Genomic DNA, 24873 nt, shown 5'->3' with positions numbered 1-24873 from the left:
TCACGAGTGTATAGTTAGTACTTTTTCATTGATACCTCTAAAACCCTGGCTAAACGAGAAAACGTGGTTTCATAACCATGTTTTGTTGATTTTTTCCAAAGGTCGCTAATCGGTCAGAAAATATTGGGGAAAAAGTGTAACTTAACACTCTTCCATGCGCCAATGAAACCATAAATTTGTAACGCGTCAAATGTTTCGCACGTCGCTAAACTGGAAAACATCGAAGAAGCATGCGCGCGCAAAAACGGCAAGTTTCTAGAAACATCTTTCTTTGTTTAGCCAGGACATAACGCTGCAAAATCTTCTACGGATTCTCGCAAGATATTGGTATGCCTGAATAAGTATAACCGATAGGAACTACGAAAAGAATTCTTGTACGACATATAATATATGGGGAACAGAAAACAGGAGGGAAGACCTTTCCCCCCCTAATCATTTCAATGAGAAACGTTCCAAATGCTCTGTTTGTGGCTCTGAAATAGTTTCCGCTCTAGACCAATCAAAAGCACCAAAATGGTAAGCTATCCAATCACAAGGCTTGATTCCAGAAGCCATTTAAGAGTCAAGATGCCGTAGATATAATTTCGTACACACTACACATATTACTCCACTGGTGGAGTTTGATTATGTGTTGTGACCCCTGCACAGTCGCCTTGGTTTGATAGGAAGAAATCCACTAACTCCTCCCGCCGACAAAAAAGACGACAAGAAATAAAAACGATACGTGCGTAATTTTGATTTCATTTTAACATAAAACTGAAGAGAGCAAAAACCTCCGTTTAAAAAAAAAAAAAAGTAAATCCTTTTATTTTGGCACAGCTTTCAGTGGTCCCCTTAATCATCAGAGCCAATCAATTCCGCAAACGCGATCCGCGTTTTTTCGCGTGAAATGAAGTGTGATTTGTTCGTGTTTCGACAGGGCGTTTTATGACCCGGAAATAATGTCTGATATACGCTTACTAAATGGTTTGTACCTTCCAAAAAATCTGATAAACAAGCCACGAATGTCCGGCTGAAAGATCCTTAACTAGATCGCGATATTTGAAAATCGATTCTTATCGATTTTCACTGTCGAACGACTTTGAAAGAGCTTTGATTTAAGATTATAGTCAATACGTACTGTTCCCGTGATATCTTGTTTACCATGGACAGCATTACATTAGAAATGTCCTGGTTTATCGGTGTTAGATTAACTATAATGGTTTTTATTTGATTCGAAGGACTTGACATATTACGGGTTAAGAGATCGATCAGATAAATGAAGACTTCCTTTTCAAAAGAGCTATTTTAAGAGAGGGAAAAACTGATCGGTTACTCTAATTCATCAAAGTTATAAAGCGCGCGGGAGAATAGGAGTTAATAGAGAGTTTTAGATTGACTTTTTTTCTCTCCCCTCAAACGGCTTGGACTTTTTTGCGATTTTTTTTTCCCAGTCATTTAAAATAATTTTTTACTGGTCAACTGACGTTTCACGTTTGCCGTGAACGTAAATCTAAAATTCTCTAATGAATATGTCTTTGACAGGACGAGAGAGATAAATGGATGGATGGATGAATACGGTATGAGTCTACAAAAAAGTGCATCAGTTATTAAAGTCCTATTGTCGATTAGTGTAAAAAATTCAAATTTAAAGGAACTATCGACTCATAAAAATCCCAAGAAAAAAATCAGGCGAAATAAATTGTCGCATATATTTGCGCGCACACACTCCGTTTTATATAACGCATCAACTGAGCAAAAGTCAGAGAAGTGTTGCGCAAAGGTCAAAATGTGCATTGCGCGCTTCAAGAAAGAGAAAACTATACATAAGAGAGACAACCGGGTAATCCTGAGATAAACCTTTGGAGGACAGGCAAGATGCACCAATCAGATAATTCAACTTTGATGGTGCATTCAAGTATTTAAAGACGGCACTCCACCCGTGATAATATATTTTTTGTAATGAATCAATGTATAATTGCGTTAATAGATAGTGTCTGATGTGTACACCGTCTAAAAGAAGTGCGAGTGTCATTTCAGCAAGTGTGTTTGGGGGGGGGGGGGGGGGGGGGAGGGAGAAGCTAATGTATCTGATATATCACGTGTGGGATATAGATGGTATAGATTGGTCGACAAATGTTCTGCGTGGGAGATGAGATTGAGGGTTGGGTGATTGAGTATACCGATGCATCGCGTATCCGCCTCCGTGAACACTAAGGAATTCTTATGCGCGAGTATCTCAGGCACTGCAAGCCAGCTGTTAACCTATCTCTAAGAGCAACGCGTGAGACATCTTTATGAAACAAAAGAAAGCCTTGCGCCCTTAAAAAGGAACACCTTGTAGGCTTTTGTACGCATGCACACAGGTGTATCATGGCTGTATTATAACACAATTATAGTCCTTCTCACATTATTAACCATTTCACGCCTGACTATTTAACCTTTAAACCCCCCACTTGCGCTTAAAACCCTAGGAGGATATCTACCTAAGATGAACTAGTTTATTTGGCCTTTGAAACGCCATAGTGCGCAACCATACTGACGGTCTTGTCATAAGTCGACGTCACATCGTCTGTAAAAGCGCACGAACGAGTGAGGCATGCGTGAATGCGCTATTGTAATTAATGTACCAAAGTTGTCCAAATTGGCTTCCGTGTGTGAAATATTGAGTTTCATATGGCGCTGGCAATATTCGGATTCCCCTCTCTCAACTTCTTTCAACGCGTTCAAAGCACTTCATTAGTGGACATACTCTGCCTATGTTTTCTCCAACATGGCTGCCATTTGAAGAGAGTCTTTCGTTTACTTGCGCGCGCGCTTCAGTGTCGCAATGATTCAAACGAAGTACAAAGCCTTCAGTACTTGCGCCTATCAGTCTATCATCTAAAGTGAACCACACGTTATTTATAAGCTAAGACAGGAAGACGTTTAATCGGCAAGAGGATTAGGTTTCAGCCACGGTGCTTAATAATATTCAACGGATATATGATAGCACATTAAGCGCTATTCAACTATTTTTCTCAGTGTATTCCAGGCCAAGGTTGACCCCGAATTATGTCCGAAACAATCTTCCTCATAACAAAAGCCCCAATAACAATGCATTATCCAATTATTATCAGTAACGACGGGATTAGCGTGTCCCTATTGGGTTTTTAAATGATTTACATTAGTTTTAATCCCAGACCGGTCTCATCTTTCTGTGTCACTACTATTTGTTTTTCAGTCTGCAATCAATCTGCAAACCAAGAACTGATGTGAAGTCGTTTGCTCTTGATTCAAGATTGGCTGTTGGTTTTCGTTATCAGAAAACTCGTACACCAAACAAAACAAGCCCTTTTTCTTTTGTAGTATCATATATCTATCTTTAGTGGGCCTTCTCTATTTGTTTTTAATTTAGACAACAAAAGTACAATACTCAAATTTATACCCAATTTTAGACAATGTTAAATCAAGATTCTTATACTTCAATTTCTTTTACTTCTGAAAGAAAAATTTTGTGAAAAAGAGGCATAACGAACGGCTTCAGCTGCTGAAACAAAAAGTACTGTAAATTCTATTTTAGCTTCAGTCAATTAATGTACTTTTTCTTTAGTTGTTTAGTCAAACACGGTCAAAGTTGTTAAGCAAACTGAATCCAATCGGAATTTTTTAAGCTGTGACTCTTGTCAAGGTAAAAACCTTTGTTTGGTGGTCTATATCGCGTAGTTCACGGCATGGGGTTTTCACTAGAACATGTGGTTGTCTAATGCGGACAGGTTCCAGTGGTCTTTTGATTTCGATAGACTTCCAGATTGACTGACGTCTGTAACCAAGCACGGCCCAAAAGCAAACAGTGGCCAATTTATCAATAACGTCGTCTCATCCCTGGAGTAATTTGTATTGGAATAAACCCTAGTTATCCTAGCACGCCGAACAAAGAAAGGAGTTGGCAAATACAAAGACAGTTAATCTGGCTTTTCAATTAAGCTCGATTAAATGGAGTAACAAACGCTCAAGGTTAAAGAAGACCCCCGGGGCAATTATATCATTCCTTAGCTGGGATTAACATTTGTGTATTAAGTATTACCCCTACATGAACACTGTCTTGATAATTTGGAAAGGAAATCACGAGGCTTAGCAGAAATCCAACCGTGTTAAGTAAGGGGTATTAATTGTTGATGATGATAATTTGAAAACGTAAACAATAGCGACGTATAAACTTTTGATTGAATCCGTTTAATGTTCACTTCCAAGGGCAAACGTGCATCATAAAGTGGCTATTGAAGTTCTTAAATCACAGAGGAAGGATAGAACTGAATAGAGAATCATCAATGAATTCCATCACAAATGTCTTGCGTGCCAGAGTGGACAGTCCTCATAAGCCTAGCTAGATAGTATTGACGCAAGGCTTCTTTACGATGGAAGTATTTCCGGCCGTTCTCCATGAACCCCGATTAAAACGAAATCAAAAATAAGATGTATATACACTTATTGACTCGCCAGTGACGGCCGGATTGTGATTTCCTGTTTTTGGGTCGTGCTTGTCAAAGCGCAGGGTCAACCAGCCTCCCAAAATAATGCGCTTATAAATAGATGAGAGGTAATCCTTGTGATTACAATGTGCGCGCTTACGTACAAAATAGAAGGCTATTGACTAACTTAAGAACGCACTTAATGACCGCGCGTTTAGTAAGAGTTTAAACGCCAAATCAAGTGCGTGTATATCGAATTATATCACTATAAATAGACTATTATAATAATGTGGTTGTAACACAGTTGCGCAAGGATAAAACGTGTGAGCGCGGTGACAATGATGTTACTATCTAAAGCAATAACGCATGCGCAAACAAATTGATCAAACTTTGAAAAGCTACTAACATTTCAAATTAGTTTCATGAAGAGGCATGCAAAATTATACGTCGTAAGTATCGCCATTGCTGCGTCGCGCAAGCGAGAAAAATAGTTACTTATTTTTGTCAACTCTTTACCACTTATGATAGGATGTATTTGCTTTGCTTTCTAAACTTTACTAAATGGAAAATCGAAATTATTGTAACATGAATGCTAAACTTCTGTTTTTCGACTGCAAAATTCATGGTTGTGAGAGAATGACTAGGTTGGATTCTTATAAAGCTATAGTTACCCTAAGACCCGGCTTTGTACTGTTTGTTATTAAAGCAGTGTCAGTTTTCCCTGTGTCGACAAACTGTCAATGAAACAAGGCTTGTCCTAATCCAATGAGGATTTTAATGAGCGTTCAAAATCAACAATGCTGAGCTAACTTTGTTAAAGGAAGAAAAGATCTTGGTGAATTTATAAATTAGATTGCAAATCTGTAACAATATTTGAACTGAAATCTTCGGAATTCCACGCCCAATGGGTTGTGTGGTCTCCATGTGTTGGGCTGGCACTGTGGAATGAGCTGTCTGGCAAATCTGTACATAGAAAAATGCAAAAATACTAGTAAACGTGTTATAGTCCTCTGACACGTGTTGCTTCTACATTGTCCAAAATGGATTGGCGGAAACGATGGGTGAAAGCATTCAGAATAAACGGAAACTCTTAATTCTACGATAAAAGGGACAGAAAGTACAAACAGGGCAGTGGGCGTTCGTTTGTGGAGTGTCATTCCAAGAGACCTCTAGATCTACATTCTTATAACAAATAGATTACAATTAGCTCCAATAGACTGATAGGTCTTAGGGGAGTGTTTAATAAATCACGTAGCAGAAGCCTTGTGAGATTTCCATAGAGATATTGTCTGATATACGAGTGCATAAGAGAAGCTCTTCAGAGATTAACGAGATAGCAGTTTTCCCAATATGTCCTAAATATGGCAATGGGATGACACGAGTCTTCAAAGCTGGACAACTTGCCTTCTCGCTAATTAACTTCTCGGCGAACGTCTCGACAGCTTGCGCGCAGTTTGCGATCACTAGAGACCGAAATCTTACTCAACTGAGCATCTCAATCTTTTTGGACTAAACGCGATAGCTTTTTGGTAGTACTTTTTTTGGAATTTTTACACACTTAAAGGAATCGTAATTTAGATAAAACGTTCCCAAATTATAAGCCTATTGGCTCCAATTATTCATTATCAATGTTAAATATTTTTCATCTTTTTCAAATCATGCCTCCATATATCATGCCTCCATATTTAGTTAATAGAAATTTAGCTCACGTTACGATGAAATACTAAGGTACACTAGAATGCGTCTACTGACCCAACAATTGCTTCGGGATGACAGCAAGCCGCACTAAAACTCTCTCTCACACACACACACACAGGCACATACATCAGGGAGGTGGGATAGATGTACGAAGAACCTAATACTGAGGTCTTCTGACACCATAGCTCAGCAAACGGTGGACATCACTCATTTGTTCAACCTTAACATTTTATTCTCTTTAGCCGTAGAATCGAGACCAATTCTAAATTTAACTGAGTACTCGCTATTTTTTTGGTATATTTTCTAGCTCTGCGCATTATTCTATTGGCGTTGTCTTCAAGCCTGCTTAATACTATCGTTGCCTTTTCTTGTAATTAACTGTGGGCACATATTTTCACCTAAAGTTGACTAACACCGTGATCAGTTGATGAAGAGATTTATAGAAAAAAAAAAGAGAAAGAATTTTGCCATCAATGTTTTTCTATGAGGCCGGAGCACATAATCAGCTTCAACCTGATCAATATTTTTTTCGGTAACAAATCTTTTTTCTTCATCAAATAAGACTGTAGGATAATATTTTGCTTACGAACAAAGGCACATTTCCAAACCAAGATCAGTTTTTTTTCCTCCTTTACAAACAAAAAGCACCAAAACTTTTCCAGAATTGCATGCGGCCAAGTCTTCCCTGACAACGAAACGTCAAATTTCTTAGCAAATACTCTATAATGGAAAGTCCTAATAAAACAGCAGAAATATGATATGTCAATTTAGAGGATGAGCAAACAGAGAAAACAGTTTGGGGTACGAATTTTTTGTGTGGCTGGCTGGAAAAGACGACTGCGGTTTCTTGTAAAATATTGGTATAGAAAAGCGATTGTCGCTAGAACTAAAGTTTAGAAATGACCACAAGACAACTGCTATACTTCATCAAATAGAATCCCAATTGTCTGCTAACCTTAGGACTCTTTGTTGTAACTTTGACGCGAATAAGCAAGAAGATTGATTTCTTTGTCTCATATGTATGTGTTACTGATGATAATGATTATAATTAGAGAGTACCTTAGAATCTCCACAGTATCAAATGTCGTCCTTTTTTCGCTTGTAACAGAACGCGCTAGCTCGATCGCGACCCGAAAATGAACAGTTAGACGCATAATGGTCCGCGCTTCAATATTTTTATTCCCGCGAGTGAGGAATGATATCATCATTATTCTATTATTTTTTTGTCAGAAATAAATAGAAAAAAATAAACAGAAGCGCTAACCTTTTCAAAGATGTATATGTTCAAAAAGGTTGGTTCAATGAGGTTTTTAACAAAGAAATGACAACCAAAGCGGGTCTAAAGTTAACAATGAAATAAATGCTTCCAGAAAATATAAAACCGGTAAGAAATTTAAGGGTTCTCGAAGGAACACACCCTTGCTTTCGTGTGTGAGAATTTCTCATAATTCCTGCAATTAAAAACCGCTCTCTCTCTTCTAAGGTATGATATCAGGTCCTTGGACACAAGCCCGATATTAATCGCTTGCCATTACTAAACACTACACAACATCAATAGCATATCAGTAAGACCTGCTTGATAGTGGAGTTAGTGTATTCATTAGCGACGGGTGCCCTGGCAAAAGACCTTTAATGTTTCATAGCTTCGCACATTAAGTGCGAATTGAATTGACCGAAAACTTAATTATTTTCCAAAACGCTGGCGTATTTATTAGTTTTAATGAGTTGTTTAATTTACGAGGGTTTTCAAAGGATTCAAAGTGTTTTATAGTTAAATACATCGAATAAAGTGGTGAATAAAGCTGAGTCTTGAAAGTCTTAGACAGTTCAGAAACCGAAAACTATGACAAATAAATGAGTTGAAGGTTTGTTGCTTTTTTTTGGCAAGAAGTTGACTTCTATCTTAATAAATAATAACATTATTAAACTTGCCGTTTGAGGATAGCGACTATTTACAATAGAATATTATATACAAGAGAACGTCCAACAGGAGAGAGAAAAAAGAGGTTGCGCAGTTCTAGATTTTTTTAAAAACTAAAATTAAATAGGTGGTCGTAGCGAGTAGATCCCATGCGACTGCACTAATTGAATTGTATTGCTTTCAATTAGCGTCCATAATTATCGTACAATGAAAGTTTATTTTTCGAATTTCAGTGGTGCTTTGGGCCTTAAGATGAGCTAGGGCTCAACGTTCTTCACCAATGTCTTGGTGGTAATCGTTGAATCGTTGTTTGTATAGAAATCGTAGAAATTGTGTTCTACTTTGTTTTGAGGTCTTTGGGACAAGGCGAGAGAGTCTTTCTAGATCTTTCATCTTCTTCTTCTTCTTCTTCGTCATTCTCGGATTCCTGATGAGAATGTTCAGCTTCTTGTCCCTTTTTCTTTATGTTCATCTCTGCAGCGTGCCTCTTTCGCCATTTTGTTCTTCTGTTCTGGAACCACACTTTCACTTGGCTTTCTGTCATGCCGAGAGAGTAAGCAAGTCTCGCGCGCTCTGGACCCGCGAGGTATTTTGTTTGTTCAAATGTTTTCTCAAGCGCAAAGATCTGATGTCCGCTGAACGTTGGTCGGGTGTGCTTACGCTTGCCATTACGGTCGGTTTCCATGCAACTTGGAGACGCTGGGGAAAAAAGCTCTTGTTAGTACAAAACACAACACAACGCTAATGAACAAAAAAAACAAAAAAAACACTGAGTAAAACACACAATAAGGCTCAATAACGATAGCGGTCTTGCTTTTTTTTATAGCCCGTTTTTGTTTTTACATTTTACTAAACCGCTGTATGATCGATAGCTCATATAGGCGATGCAAAATGATTGACTCCTTAAGTTCTCCGAGTCCACAATTATAAAAAAACACAAAATTAACAAAACCCAGGTCAAAAAATCAATATGAACGCGTAACTTTGCGCAGTACAAAAGTTAGCACAATTTGAACAAATCTGGATTGTTCAGTAAGCTGTGTTTTACATATTCTTGACCTTCAGAAAGGAGGGAAAACAAAGACCTGGAGGATGTAGAGAAATAGTTTGTGATCAAAATCATGACTGTTCGTAGATTGTTGACCTTTATTAAGAGGCCTCTTTGGATTGGCGTCCTTGCTTTTTTGCTTCCTCAACTTTTACCGACGTTCGTCCAATTTTTCGACAAATGATTCCAATCAACTAAGCCTCGATTCTTAAGCCCCGATTTCATATCCTCTCTCTTTTGTTCGCTAGAAAAACATTTGTAGAACGCGTCCCAATGTTTAAAAGGAAGCAAGATTGGATATAATTTCGGTTTCTATTGCTAAAGGGCTTATTAACGCTGGCCTGTCATGGATTATAGTAATCGGCAATTGCGCGTTTCTACGACATGTTTGCATTAGAAAATACTTAACGAGTATACAAGTAATATCATGAAATTGGCCAATCATTAAACCTAGTTACGGCTAGGAAATTGTCCCTATTTCAAGCATTATATCTTCTCTTGAGAATTATCTTATTCCAGGACTACTCTTGCAACGATAAGAGCCAAGCGTTGACTGTTACACATGTCGAGAAGGGACAATTACAAAATGATTCAACCACAACACGAAACTAAGCCACGGATGAACATGTCAATCTCCAAACCAAATGTTTCTTTTTGGTCGAATTTTGGCAGCGCGCAAAGAAGGCGCTTTTACAAAACATCCTGGAATTGGGCGCTTTTGAAACTAACTGGTAAGTTTTCTGAAACACTAGTGCACGCCTTACTGAACACCATAAGTAAAGAGGATCGTTCCGTAAGTGTTATTAAAATAGGCATTGGGGCAAACAAAAGATTTGAGGATGGTTAGTGCTAATTAAGGTTGTGTGTACGATAAATTCATGCGATGAATTTGTGAATGATCCTCCTTTTAATCACATAATTAGATTGCATCGTTCTATTAGCCCTAGATCAAAGTGCAAGTTATTATTTTAGTAAGTACCTGTAAAACGCTCTCTCCACGATGGATGGACAAGGCCGGGCCAGTATAATGGCATCGAGGGCCCGTACTCGAAGTTACGACCAGGTACACAGAAAGGTCGTATCCGTACTGCAGGAGGTGAAGGTGATGGCGATGGTGATGGTGATTTCTCCTCTGCTCGGCTTAGTATGCTATCAATCGAGTGAGGAATACTTGGTTTAACGGCCGGAACACGTAGGGGGGCTGTAGGGGACTTGGCTGCTGAAACTGCTGCAGTAGAATACGGAGGGTATGCTGAAATCCCAAAAGGCTTCAAGTCCACGTAGGGGTGAACAGTGTAACAAGGATGGTGGTGATCCATGTTCTATGAAGGTAGCTGAACACTCTGATCCGAGTCGTGGTTTTCTTAAGCAATAGTTAAGCTTTACCGCATGCACTGACTGGCAATCTATCGATAACTGAATGTTTTTGAAGGCCCCCAATAAGTTAGCACTAATAAACTCGAGTTTACTTTAGATTTGATGTGTCTGACATCAAGGCGACCAAGCGTAAACCGGTGATTGATGGATTGTCATGACAAACATTAATTGATATAGTAGGCTTGAAACAAGCGATAGCGAATAATGGACTAGCTATGTGAACGGGCGCTCCCTTGATTGGCTGATACCTGACAGGTGTTTTTGATGGGAAGCCAGTTTAGTGTCCTTTTAACTGCTCGATTGATTCCACTAAGAAAATTCGTTTTTCTAAACCGATAAACCTGTTAAAAACGAGAGTTTAGACTATTTAACGCAATAGTTTAAAGTAGACGACCCAAGAAACCCTTAAAGTGTCAAAACTCAACGAAACTGACTTAAAAAACATTAAGACATCGATAGCCTATCAAATGTAACAATTGCTGGAATGGACGGTAATAGAGTATCATTTATGAAATACCTGTTTATAATGTATCGGTTGAAATATTAGCTTATCGCGCCCAAAACGAGCCAAACAATTAAGTTTAACATTAAAAAAATAATTAACGACCAATAGACATAAAATAGGCAGAAGCCCAACTGCATTTATAGCCGTTATGATTATAGATGGGGAAGTCCCTAATTAAGCAATTGAAAATGATTTTCTCAATCGTCAAATTTCATCATTTTCAGGTTGGATGTCAGAAACGATTTTCTTTTTAGAGTTTTTGCTGTTATATTGGAAGCCAAACGAAGAGTTCTTTTAGCACCTGCAGGAAAAAATTACACAGGAAATAACGCTCTTGTTTATGGTAATGGCTTTCACGACCCGTGTAATGTAATGTCAAGTGTTCCTTGTACAAAACACAACTCATATTAGCCATAGCACTTAAACCCGCGAAAGTTTGTACTTATAGCACTGCAGAATTCAATTGTCACCTACAATGAATAGAAAAAGAATGCAGATTAAACAGAGTTTGTTTTTATTATAATTAGTTGACGAATTTCTGATTCTCGTGAAAATGATTTCTTTAGTGATGGGAGAACAGCAGTTTTGGAGAATCGTGAAAGTAATGGTTTTTTTTTACGCCAATCTTGGGAACTTATTGTAATTCACGCGTAATAAAACTGAAAGAATAGCGTATTTACTTTAAACACAAACAAGAAAATAAAAGAGAATAACATTATGATAAACATATAACACATTCGTTATGATTTAGTTGTAAAACAAGGTACAAAAAATGCTCAATTCTCTGCGCTAAAACTCTAAACTGAGCCGTACATAATCTTATTTGATAAAAAATTTTAACGAATCTTTACAAGAGATAAAGGTATAAAATCGCTAGCATAATATTGAAGAGAAAGAAGTGCTGTTGGACGGTCGTGCTCTAAATTTAATCTAACAAAACAGTCATAAAAGTCTTCATTTTAAACGGGAAAGACTGAAGGAAGTTAGTTGAAGAGAAAACCATTTAGCGACCTTGTCTGTTCAATGTATGAACATACCTAGTAACAGTAAAGAGAAATTTAACTATCTAAAAACTCTCCCATCTATTACTTTATATAGCTAGAGATCTAAACGACATTTTTTTCAGTGACAGAGTTCCTAACTCAAAGTTTGGTTTTCAGCTTTCCAAAATATATAGGGTACGAAGAAAATGTTGGTGAAGCGTTGTCTGAAAACACATGCCTAAAAAATCCCAAAATACAAAAGCTAACGAAAAAGAAATAGCAATTATCGGAAAGATTTCAATGACGTTTCCAAAGTAAAAGGTAAAAAGAGAATATTTTGAGGATTGGAATATTTTATTCAATCATTCTTCGCGGATAATCCTTAATTGGCGTTTTCATAGCCTGATGTGTTTATTTATCATTTTTAGATGATATTAATTTAGGCAAAGAGAATCGAATTCAATAGCTCTCAAATTCATCCTTAATCAGTGTTGATTTTTTCGAGACTTTGTTCTTGCTTTGCAATTAATAGTTTTTACTTTATAAACAATGAGACGAAATGAATGAAATAAACGATTTATAAAATCCATCTAAAAGTATTGATTTTTTTACGATTAAAAATTGGGGTTAGAGTTTTGTTACGATAGAAATAAAAAAACACACAACAATATTACTTATATAAAAAAATTGAAGATCTTGTCGATATAAAGAAAGTTAAAAAATTGTAAACTAACACGCATAAAATAATCCTCATTAACATTTAAGACTATATTTTAAAAAAGCCAAGAACATGAAAAGCCATTAAAACAATTTAACCAAAGATTAGAAAGTGATTCCATTCAAGAATATATTTTTGAGAAGCCAGGGACACGGAGAATGTTCAGGAATTAGCTCCATTACTAGTTTTATACTAGGCGTTTTATTTTTCCTGCAACTGTTCAAATACGGTGATGTCTTTAACATTTGGGGAAAAAAGCAAGGAAGCCAATAAACAGCTGAAAAATGTGGAATTATTATTTCTATCTATAACTTGATTTTGGTCCAATGTAAAGATAATATATTAAGTGTCCAAAGTATAACTTAAATGTATTTTTTGGTTGTTGTTGTTTTGAAAGCTCTGGGATGCTTTCCAATACAAATGCAGAGCTGGCACAGTTGGTCGTGTATTTCTGAAGAAATTTGGCGCAAAACTTAATATGTTCAGGACAAAATATATGTTCAGGATGACAGAAAAAGGCAGGGAAAAATATTCCTTTCTTTTTTTCTTGTTTATACAGCTAGAAGCATTTGCAGTTCTCTTCTCAGTTCCAAAATATGATTGAAATGTCATGTAATACCAAAGAAAAAAGAAAGACAAAAGAAGGGGGAAAAACGCTCGAAGATGCGCAATAAAATGGCTGCCCATATAGTATTGAAAAAATGTCACTGATAGGGACACTCAATTGGCTTCCGTTTTATGACTTGTACGAAGTTTGGGAGTGATTGATTGGAAGCCATTTCAAAGCCAGAATAACGTATGGTTTCAAAATCTTCAGGTACTCTTCACCAAATGATTTCTCGTTTCCGGTTCATTCTGTTTTTTCTATATAGTTCTGGGCTTTCACCAGTAAATAGCATGGTACGCAAGCAATCCGCCTTATCGATCAGTGCTCTCGTTCACCACACACCTAACGTACACCGCTAGGATTGAACAAAATGCAAAAAGAAAAGTTGAAATGGAACGAAACGAAACCCGGATAGTTTATTCAATCATATGAATCACTAGACTTTACATTACTATTATAACTAATTTTTCTAATCTCTTATGCAATGATTATAATATTTATCTAGCTAGGCCATTAGTGTAACCGTAACCTAGCAATAACGGCGCACAGCACCTATTAAGATTTGATTGAAATTAGTATAACTTTAGATTAAAAAAACTCAACAAGTCGTTAGAAGAAATATTCAGGCAAGAAAAGTACTTCTAAGGTAAGAAGAGAAGAGAAGAGAAGAGAAGAGAAGAGAAGAGAAGAGAAGAGAAGAGAAGAGAAGAGAAGAGAAGAGAAGTAGAAGTAAAGTGAAGTGAAGTGAAGAGAAATGAAGAGAAAAGAAGTGAAGTGAAGAGAAGTGAAGAGAAGTGAAGTGAAGAGAAGTGAAGTGAAGAGAAATGAAGAGAAAAGAAGTGAAGTGAAGTGAAGAGAAGAGAAGAGAAGAGAAGGAAGAGAAGAGAAGTGCAGAGAAAAGATGAGAAAAGGACAAAAGATCAGATGAATATGAAGGAAGAAAGGAAGAGAAAAAAAATAATAACCCAGGAAAAACGAAATTGCTTTCCCACAAAATATATATTAATAAAAAAAAGATAAACATTCTATAATAAACGAAATATATCCATTAGATTCATTCTAATAAAAAAGTAGGTATGTATATGAATAAACGATGCCATTAAATAGGCAGCATAATAATATGCACCCTGATTCAAAACATATCCTGAGATCAGGCTTGCAATGTCCCAGATATGCTTATATCGATATAATATACTATGGAGGTAAGAGTTGGTTTACTTGAAGTTAGGGTGACTCTACTGCTAGGGCCAACTCTTTTGTCTCCTAAGGAAGGAAAATTAAACATTGTCTCTAGGACCAGGATCAAACTATCTTAATGTGAAAACCCAGCCTTCAAGTCCCTTTTTGTTTTATTTAGCCTAAAATAAATACATAGAATTATATTTAATTTTCTAGCTACTTTTCCACTTTCCAAGAAAGAGAGAGAGAAAAAGGGGTAGGGTGATCAGCATTACTTTTTGGACCTGGAAGCAATCAGGTTCGAAAACAAAATCACTGACAGGGGCGGATCTAGGATTTTGTTCAGGAATGGGTGCTGCGCACAATGTTAACCCAGGGAGGGGTGCACCCCTTAGAATCAAAGGCAAAAAACAAAATTGGTTATCTTCGAAGTAGGAGCACAAAGTGTAACCAGGGAGGGGTGCACACCCCCTGCACCCCTCCCCTGGATCCGCCCCTGACTGAAGACTTTAACTATAAATGCTTTTAGCCTGAATCTCTGCATTTCACTAAATCAGGATGGAGCTTTGAAGAGTTGGCATGAAAAGATGGCTGAATTTATTATATCCAAGATTCTAAGAAGTTTATTTCTTATTTTGTGCCTTTGTCTTGAATTCTCTCCAGTGTTTCCTTCTCTCTTCTTTTTCTTGTTTTTCTTTCCAGTTTTCCTCATATTCCCATCTTCATTCCCACATTTTCTTCATCTCTTTTAGCTGTTTTCACTGGTTTCCTACCATCTTTTCTTTCCACTATTCTCCTTTCCATCTTATTTCTAGTTTTCTTGTCATTTTCTAGATATTTTTCATATAATCATTGGTTTAATCTAAACTATTGTATATTTTTCATAGGCTTCTTCTAGACTTTGGGATAGAATCCCAAACATTTAACTTAATCATTATATATTTAAATATTTGTCATGTCATTCAATAATTTGTACTATACACAGGTGATATACTCAATATATTCCTCTGAAACTCCATTGGAGATTGACCCTAGGTGAATGAAACCAATACGATAAGATTTAGACACAATCAACAAAGATCTGTTTGAAGTGCAAAAAAATCAAAGTTGGGGTTCCTGTGGTTTTTGAATTAAATCCATCTGATCTTGGGATACCTGTGTGCAAGTGAGAATACATGCAGAGTGTATGTATTTCACTTGATTAAATAAGAATGAAATGTGTATATTTGATATAGTGTAAGACCTCCTTCCCCATCGACAGATACCTCAAGCTCCAGTTAGTTTCATAGGATAAAGTTAAAATACCTCCACATGAAAGCCTTCCCACTAAATAAAAGTTTATGTAACGCCAAAGATTTGTGGGCACCCCCCTTCTCTAATTCATAAAGGTTCTTCTAATGCCAAAGTTCTCTGGGCCCCTTTCTCCAATTCCTGGATTCCCCCCTGTTCTGATCTCCTGAGTATGTGTGTGCATGAGAGAGAGAGAGAGAGAGAGAGAGAGAGAGAGAGAGAGAGAGAGAGAGAGAGATGGGAAGAAGGTAGGGTATTTTCTGGAGCAAGTCTTTTTATGACTCTCTCACCCCAAAAAAATATAATATGATGGTGAATGTGCCATGAAAGTTGTCATTACGATTATCACATCTTAGTGCAACCAACAGCCAGACATATAAAGGCATGCACAAAGAAAACAATGCAGTGCTGTGTTGGTGACTCTTACATAACACAAATAAAAGCAATAAGATGGAAACAAAACTGACTTTAACAAGACTATTTAAGACAGATTATTTTAAAGCTCATACGAGTACAATTTAATTAACTAACCTAGTCTGTACGAACACTCACGTATGGATAATAATGAAGAATATTAGGCTTTTCCCTTCGTTTCTTCTACAGCTGTGAATGAGTTTTTAAAACACTACTGTATTTATTAACAAATTAAGCAGTGCCAAACAATTTACATCAATTGTTAACAATACATACAACATAGAATCTAAACAAAGTATATTTGATGAAGAGGTTGATGTGTATTATCTGGAAAATATCAAAAATTTTTTCAAAATTCTTTCATTTTTTTATGAAGAAATGTGAGGTTGGAGATAGATAGGCATAGCAAACTCTAGGAAGCAATTCCGAAGTTCATATATTTGACATAAAAAATATTTAAAATGAAGTGATTGCTTAAAAGTTTAAAAGTTCTTATATTTCGAGGTAAAAATAATAAAAAACAAATTGAACATTGAACATATGGCAATTATGGATGTTGCTATTAAAAATAAAAGGAAAACATTTATAGCAAAACTAAAATAAAATTTTAAATTATAAGGAAATAAAATTATGTAATATGCAATTATAGTATGAATAGGATAGGATCTTACCATTCTTAGATGTGTCAAGATTCAATTGCAAAAACACAGGCTGAAAAATGTAAACATTATGAAGATTGGGTAAGACTGGCAAGTCAGCTACTGAGAAATACTGATGGATGGATGGATGGATGGATGGATGGATGGAGGGATGGAGGGATGGAGGGATGGAGGGATGGATGGACGGATGGATGGACAGACGGACGGATGGATGGATGGAGTAGGATGGATGGATGGACTGGACGGACGGACGGACAGATGGATGGAGTAGGATGGATGGAGGGATGGATGGATGGATGGATGGATGGATGGATGGATGGATGGATGGATGGATGGGTGGATTCAAAGCAACAGAGTATGTAACTTGTAGCTGACAAAGATACAAACCTTGTGGTCACCCATACAGACTTTTCTTCCAATTATATCATAAGTGCACACACCATCATCCTAAAAGCAGTGAATAATAATTAATTTCTACCACTCAGAACAAATAAAGATGAAAATAATAGGGTTTTCATTAAGCTTTAAAATAAGAGGAGAAGTTCATGAACTAGCTGGAGAGTTGTGGCAGAGTTTTGAAATAATTTAGTTGAGGGAAAAACTGGGTCAAGTTAGCCCCAAACTTGACCGAGTCTTTCCATCAACCTTGGAATGGCTAATAGAAGAATATTATTGTAGTTTTAGCTATAGAATGTTGCACAGTTACTGGAGCATTCCCTTAATGAAAACCCTGTAATGTAATGGAAATCCATGTATATTATCTTATATTTACCTTAGCGATAATCTTTTTTACAGAGTGACTTAGAAGAACACGATCACACCAAGAAGGGCATCTGGTGCAGAAATACCAAGACATGCTTGTTACACCTTAGAGATTTTTGATTATTTTTGATGGTGGGAATATTTTTGTTTGTTTACCTTGAGTTATTGTATCTTGCTCCTTCATCAATGTTTTCACTAAATGGGTAACTAAAATGAAAGACAAAATATTAAATATCTAGGCTTTCTTGAAACTGTCTCTGGCTGATCAAACTCAGGGCACAGCTAACTCAAAGATTGAATCGGAATTTAGAGTGTAAGGTTTTGCAGAGGGATTAAAGCAGAGAACCTGGAGAAAAATGTTTTAATCAAGGGAAAGACCTAACAAATGCCACTCACACGTGATCTGTTGAGTCTAGGAATTAAACCCAAGACACAGAGGTGATAGGCAAGTGCACTATGACTGTGGTGCTACTTTTGATTCCCTTATCTAGCTATTATCTAGCTGATAGTATGCCAGGAATTGCACCAATAGACAAGAACTTGTAGGTTTTCCACCCTCTACAATTTAAAAACAATAATATGCTAAATATCAGGCAATTTTCAATTGGTGAGATAGCCATGCCCTAACTTTGATCTGCCCAGAGGTTGTTTGAGAGCAATGATAAAAATTGAAAGTTCAACTTTAAGAAAAAATGATAGCAAATTTACTTTTGAAATACAAAGATAATGCAAAAACTGTTATAGTGAATGTTCTTTACCTTGGTGGGAAAGATATACTGTATTCATATAATTCCCGCTTAAATTCCTCAAGTTCCTTGTTGTACTTTTGGAATCTTTTTCCATTGTCATGATGAAAATGACTCTGATCTTGTACTATAAACTTACGATGTTCTAATGTCAGAACAATCTGTACAACAGAAACAGTAACTAGTGTTCAGTAAATAGGTTTAAAGGATTATGGAAGGGGAGGGGGAGGAAAGAGGTTTATGCTTCACCCCAAATATTGACCACATCATACACTGTACTTCATTTTAAGAAGGCATTTAGCAAGATAAGACAAGTAAAACATTCTGACCAATTTCTGGTTCATTTGAATGATAGTTTTTCTTTTTAATTGGGGGGTTGGGGGGGGGGGGGGGGGGGGGAATCGCATGGGAATATCCTAATTTGCCCTAGGGCTGAGATCTGGCTACATGGTCCCCTGAATATGTTAAACCCACTGTTTACATGTATATTAAATAATGCACAAATTAAAGAGGAATACATCGATTCCATTAATGGGATTACTGGCTTTAAAAAAATGCAAATTAAAGAATCACAGTAACAGAATTATCTAGAATGTAATGAAGGGCAAACCTGCTGTAAATTCATACACTAATTTATTTATTATGCAATCATACCTTATCTGAAGACTTTGCATCTCTATAAATTATCTTAAAAGGACAATTTTCACCATCCTTCCTGACATGTTGTGAATGCAACCCAGCACAAAGAGACTAAAAAGGAATACAAATGTGAACATTAAAATGCTCAAATTACAAAATTCTGAGTTTTTAAAAGTTAGGGAAAAAAAATTGAAGAAATTCAAAGATTCAAAGAGTAAGAGTAAGATATTTAAAAAAACTGCCTCATATTTACTGAAAAAGTTTGAAATTAAAGATGAAATGAGAAATGATTGTGGGAGTAAACTGTGCTTGGTTAGGGAGACACAGGCCAGGGTGGATACAGAGGGGTCAATTAGGTGGCTAGCACCCCTTTGGAGTTGAAATAATAAGAAAAAAGCATAAGGTACGACCTAAAAAGGGCTCTATAAGACCAGCCTTTCTAGGTAACAGCCAACCCCCTTGAAATTGTTCTGAATTTGCTACTGAGTCAATGGTTATGGATCATAGATTAGGACTCTCTATTTAAGTTGGAAGCTTATGCTTGTATCAGTATATTCTACTGTATTTTGGTGTCACGAACAAGGTTAACATTATTAAACCCCTTTTTTTTCAAAATTAATGTTTCATACCTCTACGACAGACTTTGTATCCAGTCTGAAATTGAAATCACCAAAAATCATGGCAGGCTCTTTCGGCAAAGGCCCATTATTTAATCTGAAATCAAGGAAATAAAACAAGTTAAGGAAACAAGCATTGCATGCTATAAAACTTAGGGTGGCATAGCGGTGGCTTGATTCTGAAGGTAACAGAACTATCTAGAATGTAATGAAGGGTTAGATCGCCATCACACAATTGAAGTTTGTTAGATATTGATCCCTTGATTGAAGGGTTTTTCTCTGGTTTTTCTCCATCTGCAATCATAATGTATGGCGGGGGGGAGGGAGGGTAGAGGAGGGGTGGAGGGTGGAGGAGGGGTGGAGGGTGGAGGAGGGGGGGGAGGGTGGAGGAGGGTGGAGGAGGGGGCAAGTTAAAATTTGAAATGTCCAGATAATAATTCTTAATACCCCCCTTAAAGTCATGCAAAAAAATACAATCCCCCCTAAACAAGGCTTGTAGCTTCTTCCAAAAATTGTGCATCCCCCCATTTTTCTGATAAAAATTGACTGACATTGATCAGCCCAAAGGTGGTTTCAGGGTTTGCTAAAGTTTGAAGTTTTTTTGGGGGGCAGGGGGTAGTCATAAAATGATAATTATTTTGAGGATCTGCTTACTTGTCTACAACATGAGCAAGAGCTCTCTGTCTGTCTTTACAATACTGTGATGGTGACTAAAAACAACAATTTTGAGAATTAATAATAATGATAATAATAATAATTTATGGATAAATATTCAGTTTATAATCAAAGCTTATAGATATTGAGCTTTTTAACTCACCAGTTTAATAGCTTCTAGATTTGATGCATCATGGAAGAGATGAATGTTTAGAAGATCAAAAACACTAAGACAAACAATTATTCAAAACTTAATTTTCATTCTTTATTGGAGTTCCTGTGGTAAATTACACAGGTAGCCCAACTATTAGGAAAATATTTTTACCAGTCGTTGATTTTCCATCTCGTTCTCGCATAGCCTTTCCGGGACCACTTACACTACGAGATACAAATACATTTTAGTTCTGCTGTTTCAAGTTGTTTTTTATTTTTAAAATAGAGATTTCATTTGGTTTAATTTACCTGAGGGAAAAACTCTTTTGGAAACTTTTTTTTTTCAAGCAATACCACTTCCTTTAAATCTCCAACAGAGACAGATTCACCGTCTAGTTCTTCAAACTTTGATTCTAGTGTAAAAAAAGAAACAGCCATTATAATACAGCCAGATATAATAGCAGAAGACTTTCTTGCAGCAAAAATGGGTCAGGGTAGCGGAAGCCTGATATTAACTCTAATCAAAGTTACTTGTAACAACTGGGTTTTATGTTTTGTGGAGGAAGAGTTCTGAAAAACTTAACTTTTTCTAAACCATCAAGACAAAAATTCAAATCAAATTAAATATTTCAAATTATAAAATATTTATAAAACATATTGTTAAAATTATTTTAAATATTAGTTCAAGAACATAGACTGTCTAATTTCTTAAAAGCTAGATGTTTACATAATTTTTTACCTTTAAAGTTCCAAAGTGAGACATTCTTAACAGACTTTTTTACTAAGTAAATACATCCCAAGGCCTGAAATAATGAGCAAACAAATAAACTATTACAGTGTACAGTCCTCTTGCTACTTTAGGTATTCTATTGTAATCTTTCTGCATTATTTCATATCCCAGCCATCCCACACGGCTTACTGCCTTATCTATCTAGTACTACTTTTTCATGGGATTACCAGCTCACTAGATACACCCTGCTGATGAGGCCCAATACAGGCTGAAACAGCTGCTTACAGTTTCTAGTTCAGCTGGCTCATTTTGTATGCGACTTGAAGTTGTGAAAGGCTTGTATGGCACTCTTCTTCAGTTGTTTCATCTAAGGTTCATAATTTACCTATTACCCATGTTCTTATTTGATATCCGAGCCCATCCCGCAGGGCTTACTGCCTCATCTATCTATATTTGCATTATAAATAAGTGTACTGTGAAAAAATAACTTATTAATGATCCTTAGATTGCACTTGTGCCCTAAGGGTATAATCTAATGTGATAAAGTAAAAGTAAATGTTTTCAATAAAATGTAAATGTTTTCAATAAAATTCAACAGTTATATGAATCCATTAAAATTATTTTATCAAATAGTATTATGTCTATTTTTTTATCAAAACAACCCCTAGAAATTTTATCAACTCAAAAATAAGTAACTGGAAAAAAATGTGTTAGAAAGTCAATATTTTTTAGAGAAATATTCTTTGTTGTTTTGATCATGTAAAAGACCCACAAAAACCATCCACTTATCAAATTCAATCATGCTATAGAAATGGCAGACTTGTTTAATGAGGCAAAACAGGTGTTTGAATTAATAGATGGTGAGAAAAGATAGCTCTAATGCATCTTAAAGGCAAGAGAAATCTTATTGTGATAACAGTTATTTACTGTTTCTATGCTTGGACATTACCATGGTGATTCTTATGTTGGTTATTTATAAAGACACAAGAACATGTAAGCTATTTACATAAAATACCCCTGCAAAGCTAAAGATGAGCCATCATTTATCTAGATCTCAATATGGTTCTTGCATTAGTGTTTTATTTGCCACAACAGTGGGTTACCAAAAACGTCCTCATAAGTATTTATTCCTTCAACTAACAGTGGAGCTAGAACTTTGCCAGAATAGTCATAAAGGACCTGAATGAATTTAATGTTATCTTTACTCAGCTTTTTAAAAAAATCAAGCTCTTTTACAAAAATCTAAAGGAAAAGAAACAAATATGTACTAAAACTGACATAAAAAACCAACCATAAAACCTGGTTTGTTTACTCTCTAGAAAGGCTATGTACATTTTTGCCAAAAACATTTCTTCCAGGTGGATCACTAATAGTACTTTTTCAGTGGGCATTGTAATGAAAAAGGATAATAAGATAAATATAATCTATCTATCAACACTATAATTTTGAACTAGTCAGGGAAGGCGACAGGAAGCCAAATATGCAGATCTCAACTCCACTATATAGTCACTTGTATCCATATGCAACGAGTAAAACAATTTATTGTATATGACTTAGTGGTGGACAACTTGAAAAGTTAAGAAGATATGGATTACAGCAAACTATTGTGCTCTTTTCTGATTAAACATCAGAGAAACTTCACTCAGAAGATATTGAAATTGTTTTGGAACCAAAAATATATATGGTTATTAGATGACTTTTTACCTATCAACTTTTACTTAGTTATTATTTTGCTTTTTTTTATTGGGGCTAGCCTCGTTAGGACTACGAGTCCATTTGCTCTGCCCCTCATGTAGTTTACATGTATCCGCTCTCTTTGGATTCCATTTTTTTATTTATGTAATCTGCATGGAAGTCACTAATAAATAAATAAATAAATAAATAAACTCTTGACTTGAAATACTTGTCACATTTAAGCCCTTCAAGCCATGAATGCACTTTTAGTTTTGAATAAGGTGTTAAATTAGAAAATATTAATGATTTAAACATTTTGCACATAAATCTTTTTAATACAATTGAGTGTAATGTAACAGTTTGTAATAATTTAAATTCCATACAGTACAATTCTTCTACATGTTCAATTCTGATATTCAAAAATATAGCAGTCTTTTGGGAATTCCTCAAAAGAGAAACATAAGCAAGAGGAAAATAAAATAAAATACTAAGAACAACAGGCAGAGGACCCGATGTATATTTTTTAATTTTATTTTTCTTGTTATTCTTGTCCTAATTGCTGCTGCAATATTAAAGATTCATGATATTTTTCACAAAAGCCATTCAAATGTACTGACATATGATTACATCAGTAAAATGGCTTTCCAAATCTTTTCAATAATATGGAAATATCGACCACCGACAACGCTAAATCCTGAGAGATTAAACTAATGGTTTTGTATTTTGCATTTTAGTGTAGATAATAATTAGGAAAGAAAACATTGAAAAAGGAAAAAATGTCCAGAATATGAGATATTCAAGAAGCGAAAATACTATCAGAAACTGTCAACATTTGTCAAGCCAGAACAAATAGTATTTTATAAGATTGACTAACCGTGAATTGTTCTTGCTTTTTGTAATCTTGATCAATCCAAGCACACCTGACTTCAAATCTTTGTGTTATTTCGTTATTGCTAAAAAGGACTCTGGAGAATAAAAATGAGAAAACTGAAATGACGGCTCATCCCCTTCAAGACAAAGCACAGTAGGAACCACGAGTCGAGCCACAGGCGAATAATTTATAGTATTTAAATGGAATAAAAAGTAAAAAGACACAATCAAAGGCGAATTCAAACGGGAAATGCTTCATTTGCAAATCAAATTCAGAAACGGTCCTAAATCAAGGCTTTAGCGATGATTTATTCATATACCTTATGAAGCTTCTAACTTCTTCTTCTCCCTCTGCACCCGCAAGTTTCCCACCACATTCTTGTAAATGCAACGCTATACATCCAGGTTCAAATTGGGTGATGGTCTAGAAAGTGAAAACAAAAAATACAAGAATATTATAATCCAAGATTCTAACGTACTTTAATCAAATAAAATACTTGTCAACGCAGTAATTTTACCGACTGGCCAAGTACTTACTTGTATTAGCTGCCCAATCCAAATACTCTCTATATTTTGACGCTGGAAATTAGGAGGAAAAAAAATATAATACCCCTTCTGAATTACATGCAAAAGCAACTGAAGTAATTTACTTTCGTCTTTGGTTAACATTAATTCATAGTAAAGTTTAACATTGAATTCTACCCGGTGGTAAAGTCAAATAGTATGCGAAGCTGTTCCAATGTAAACACAATTTGCAAGTATGAACCTGAAGCGGTTGACCAGATTTGAACCTGATACATGTTATTTTTCAACTCTCTCTTAAGTCCATGAGAGAGAACAGGAAGCAGAGTGAATAACGAACAATCATACGAGGTTCACAGGGATATCGAGTAGCTGTAAATACCACTGGACACTCACTGAAAATATCATACTTGCTTCAAATGTGCCACCAACATACTAAACGAGTTGTACTCACGTCCTCAAAAAGTGATCCAACATTTGCTGTTATTAAGAGTAGAGGAACTATTTGGTCTTCCATGGTTAAGTATTGGTGTTAACGCTTTCATACATTGTGGTGTCTGGTGTTAGGAATAAAAAAATTGGGGGCAAATGGAGTGTTTTTTTGTGCCACTTGACGCTTGGACTGCCTTCTACAGCTTAGCTTTGGTCGAACCGACTTCTGTTGTGACCGGCAATCA

At 36.0% G+C, this 24873-nt stretch overlaps 3 protein-coding genes across 10 annotated transcripts in view; 1 reads left to right on the top strand and 2 right to left on the bottom strand.

Annotated features, from left to right (window-relative positions):
• LOC116292169 (uncharacterized) overlaps positions 1–18686 on the top strand; it is a 28793-nt gene extending 10107 nt beyond the window's left edge. The window contains exons 4-5 of one of the 4 annotated variants that reach the window (XR_004196853.2): positions 11204–11322; positions 17625–18686. The gene's annotated coding sequence lies outside the window, so the exon portion shown is untranslated. Of the gene's footprint in view, positions 1–279; positions 1921–3202; positions 3331–11203; positions 11323–17624 lie in introns of those variants that run through there. The other 3 variants (XR_004196808.2, XR_004196885.2, XR_004196774.2) reach the window with 3 other exon arrangements.
• Positions 5226–24862, bottom strand: LOC116287773 (inositol polyphosphate-5-phosphatase A). Of its 5 annotated transcripts, XM_089028022.1 has the most exons (18): positions 24651–24862; positions 24212–24253; positions 23995–24098; positions 23679–23769; positions 21140–21203; positions 20710–20813; positions 20573–20625; positions 20411–20474; positions 20248–20303; positions 19606–19690; positions 18992–19087; positions 18350–18498; positions 17748–17798; positions 17602–17662; positions 17217–17276; positions 16842–16881; positions 16292–16359; positions 13673–15501 (listed from the first exon to the last, which is right to left on the bottom strand). In XM_089028022.1, exons 1-17 carry the CDS (start codon positions 24711–24713, stop codon positions 16331–16333), a joined length of 1212 nt encoding a protein of 403 aa, XP_088884148.1. In that variant the 5' UTR covers positions 24714–24862; the 3' UTR covers positions 13673–15501; positions 16292–16330. The 5 variants fall into 5 exon arrangements, with proteins under 5 accessions (XP_031550681.2, XP_031553504.2, XP_088884148.1 ...); XM_031694821.2 differs by lacking the exons at positions 13673–15501; positions 16292–16359 and adding an exon at positions 5226–5393; XM_031697644.2 differs by lacking the exons at positions 13673–15501; positions 16292–16359 and adding an exon at positions 11314–11449.
• LOC116294366 (uncharacterized) lies at positions 7408–11048 on the bottom strand. The gene is made up of 2 exons (XM_031702325.2): positions 10077–11048; positions 7408–8748 (listed from the first exon to the last, which is right to left on the bottom strand). The coding sequence occupies exons 1-2, from the start codon at positions 10414–10416 to the stop codon at positions 8387–8389; spliced, it is 702 nt and encodes a 233-aa protein (XP_031558185.1). The 5' UTR covers positions 10417–11048; the 3' UTR covers positions 7408–8386.
• Positions 24863–24873: the final 11 nt, after the last annotated feature.

This window comes from Actinia tenebrosa, unplaced genomic scaffold (genome assembly GCF_029948245.1).
Source record: "Actinia tenebrosa isolate PJP-AT-01 unplaced genomic scaffold, QUT_ActTen_1.0 PGA_scaffold12__29_contigs__length_12842862, whole genome shotgun sequence".
Classification (NCBI taxonomy): domain Eukaryota; kingdom Metazoa; phylum Cnidaria; class Anthozoa; order Actiniaria; family Actiniidae; genus Actinia; species Actinia tenebrosa.
The sequence above is the reverse complement of the archived record's forward strand: the minus strand, read 5'-3'. Positions and strand labels throughout refer to the sequence as shown.

What these genes read in the sequence shown, in the direction of transcription:
- LOC116294366 (XM_031702325.2), bottom strand. Translation starts at nt 10,416, where the DNA reads ATGGATCACCACCATCCTTGTTACACTGTTCACCCCTACGTGGACTTG. An exon ending in GTGGAGAGAGCGTTTTACAG is followed by an intron (nt 8,749 to 10,076) that starts GTACTTACTAAA and finishes TTTTTTCCCCAG; the next exon opens with CGTCTCCAAGTTGCATGGAA.
- LOC116287773 (XM_031694821.2), bottom strand. Translation starts at nt 24,713, where the DNA reads ATGGAAGACCAAATAGTTCCTCTACTCTTAATAACAGCAAATGTTGGA. An exon ending in CTTGCTCATGTTGTAGACAA is followed by an intron (nt 19,691 to 20,247) that starts GTAAGCAGATCC and finishes CCTTGATTTCAG; the next exon opens with ATTAAATAATGGGCCTTTGC. An exon ending in TCTTGACACATCTAAGAATG is followed by an intron (nt 5,394 to 16,841) that starts GTAAGATCCTAT and finishes TTCTATGTACAG; the next exon opens with ATTTGCCAGACAGCTCATTC.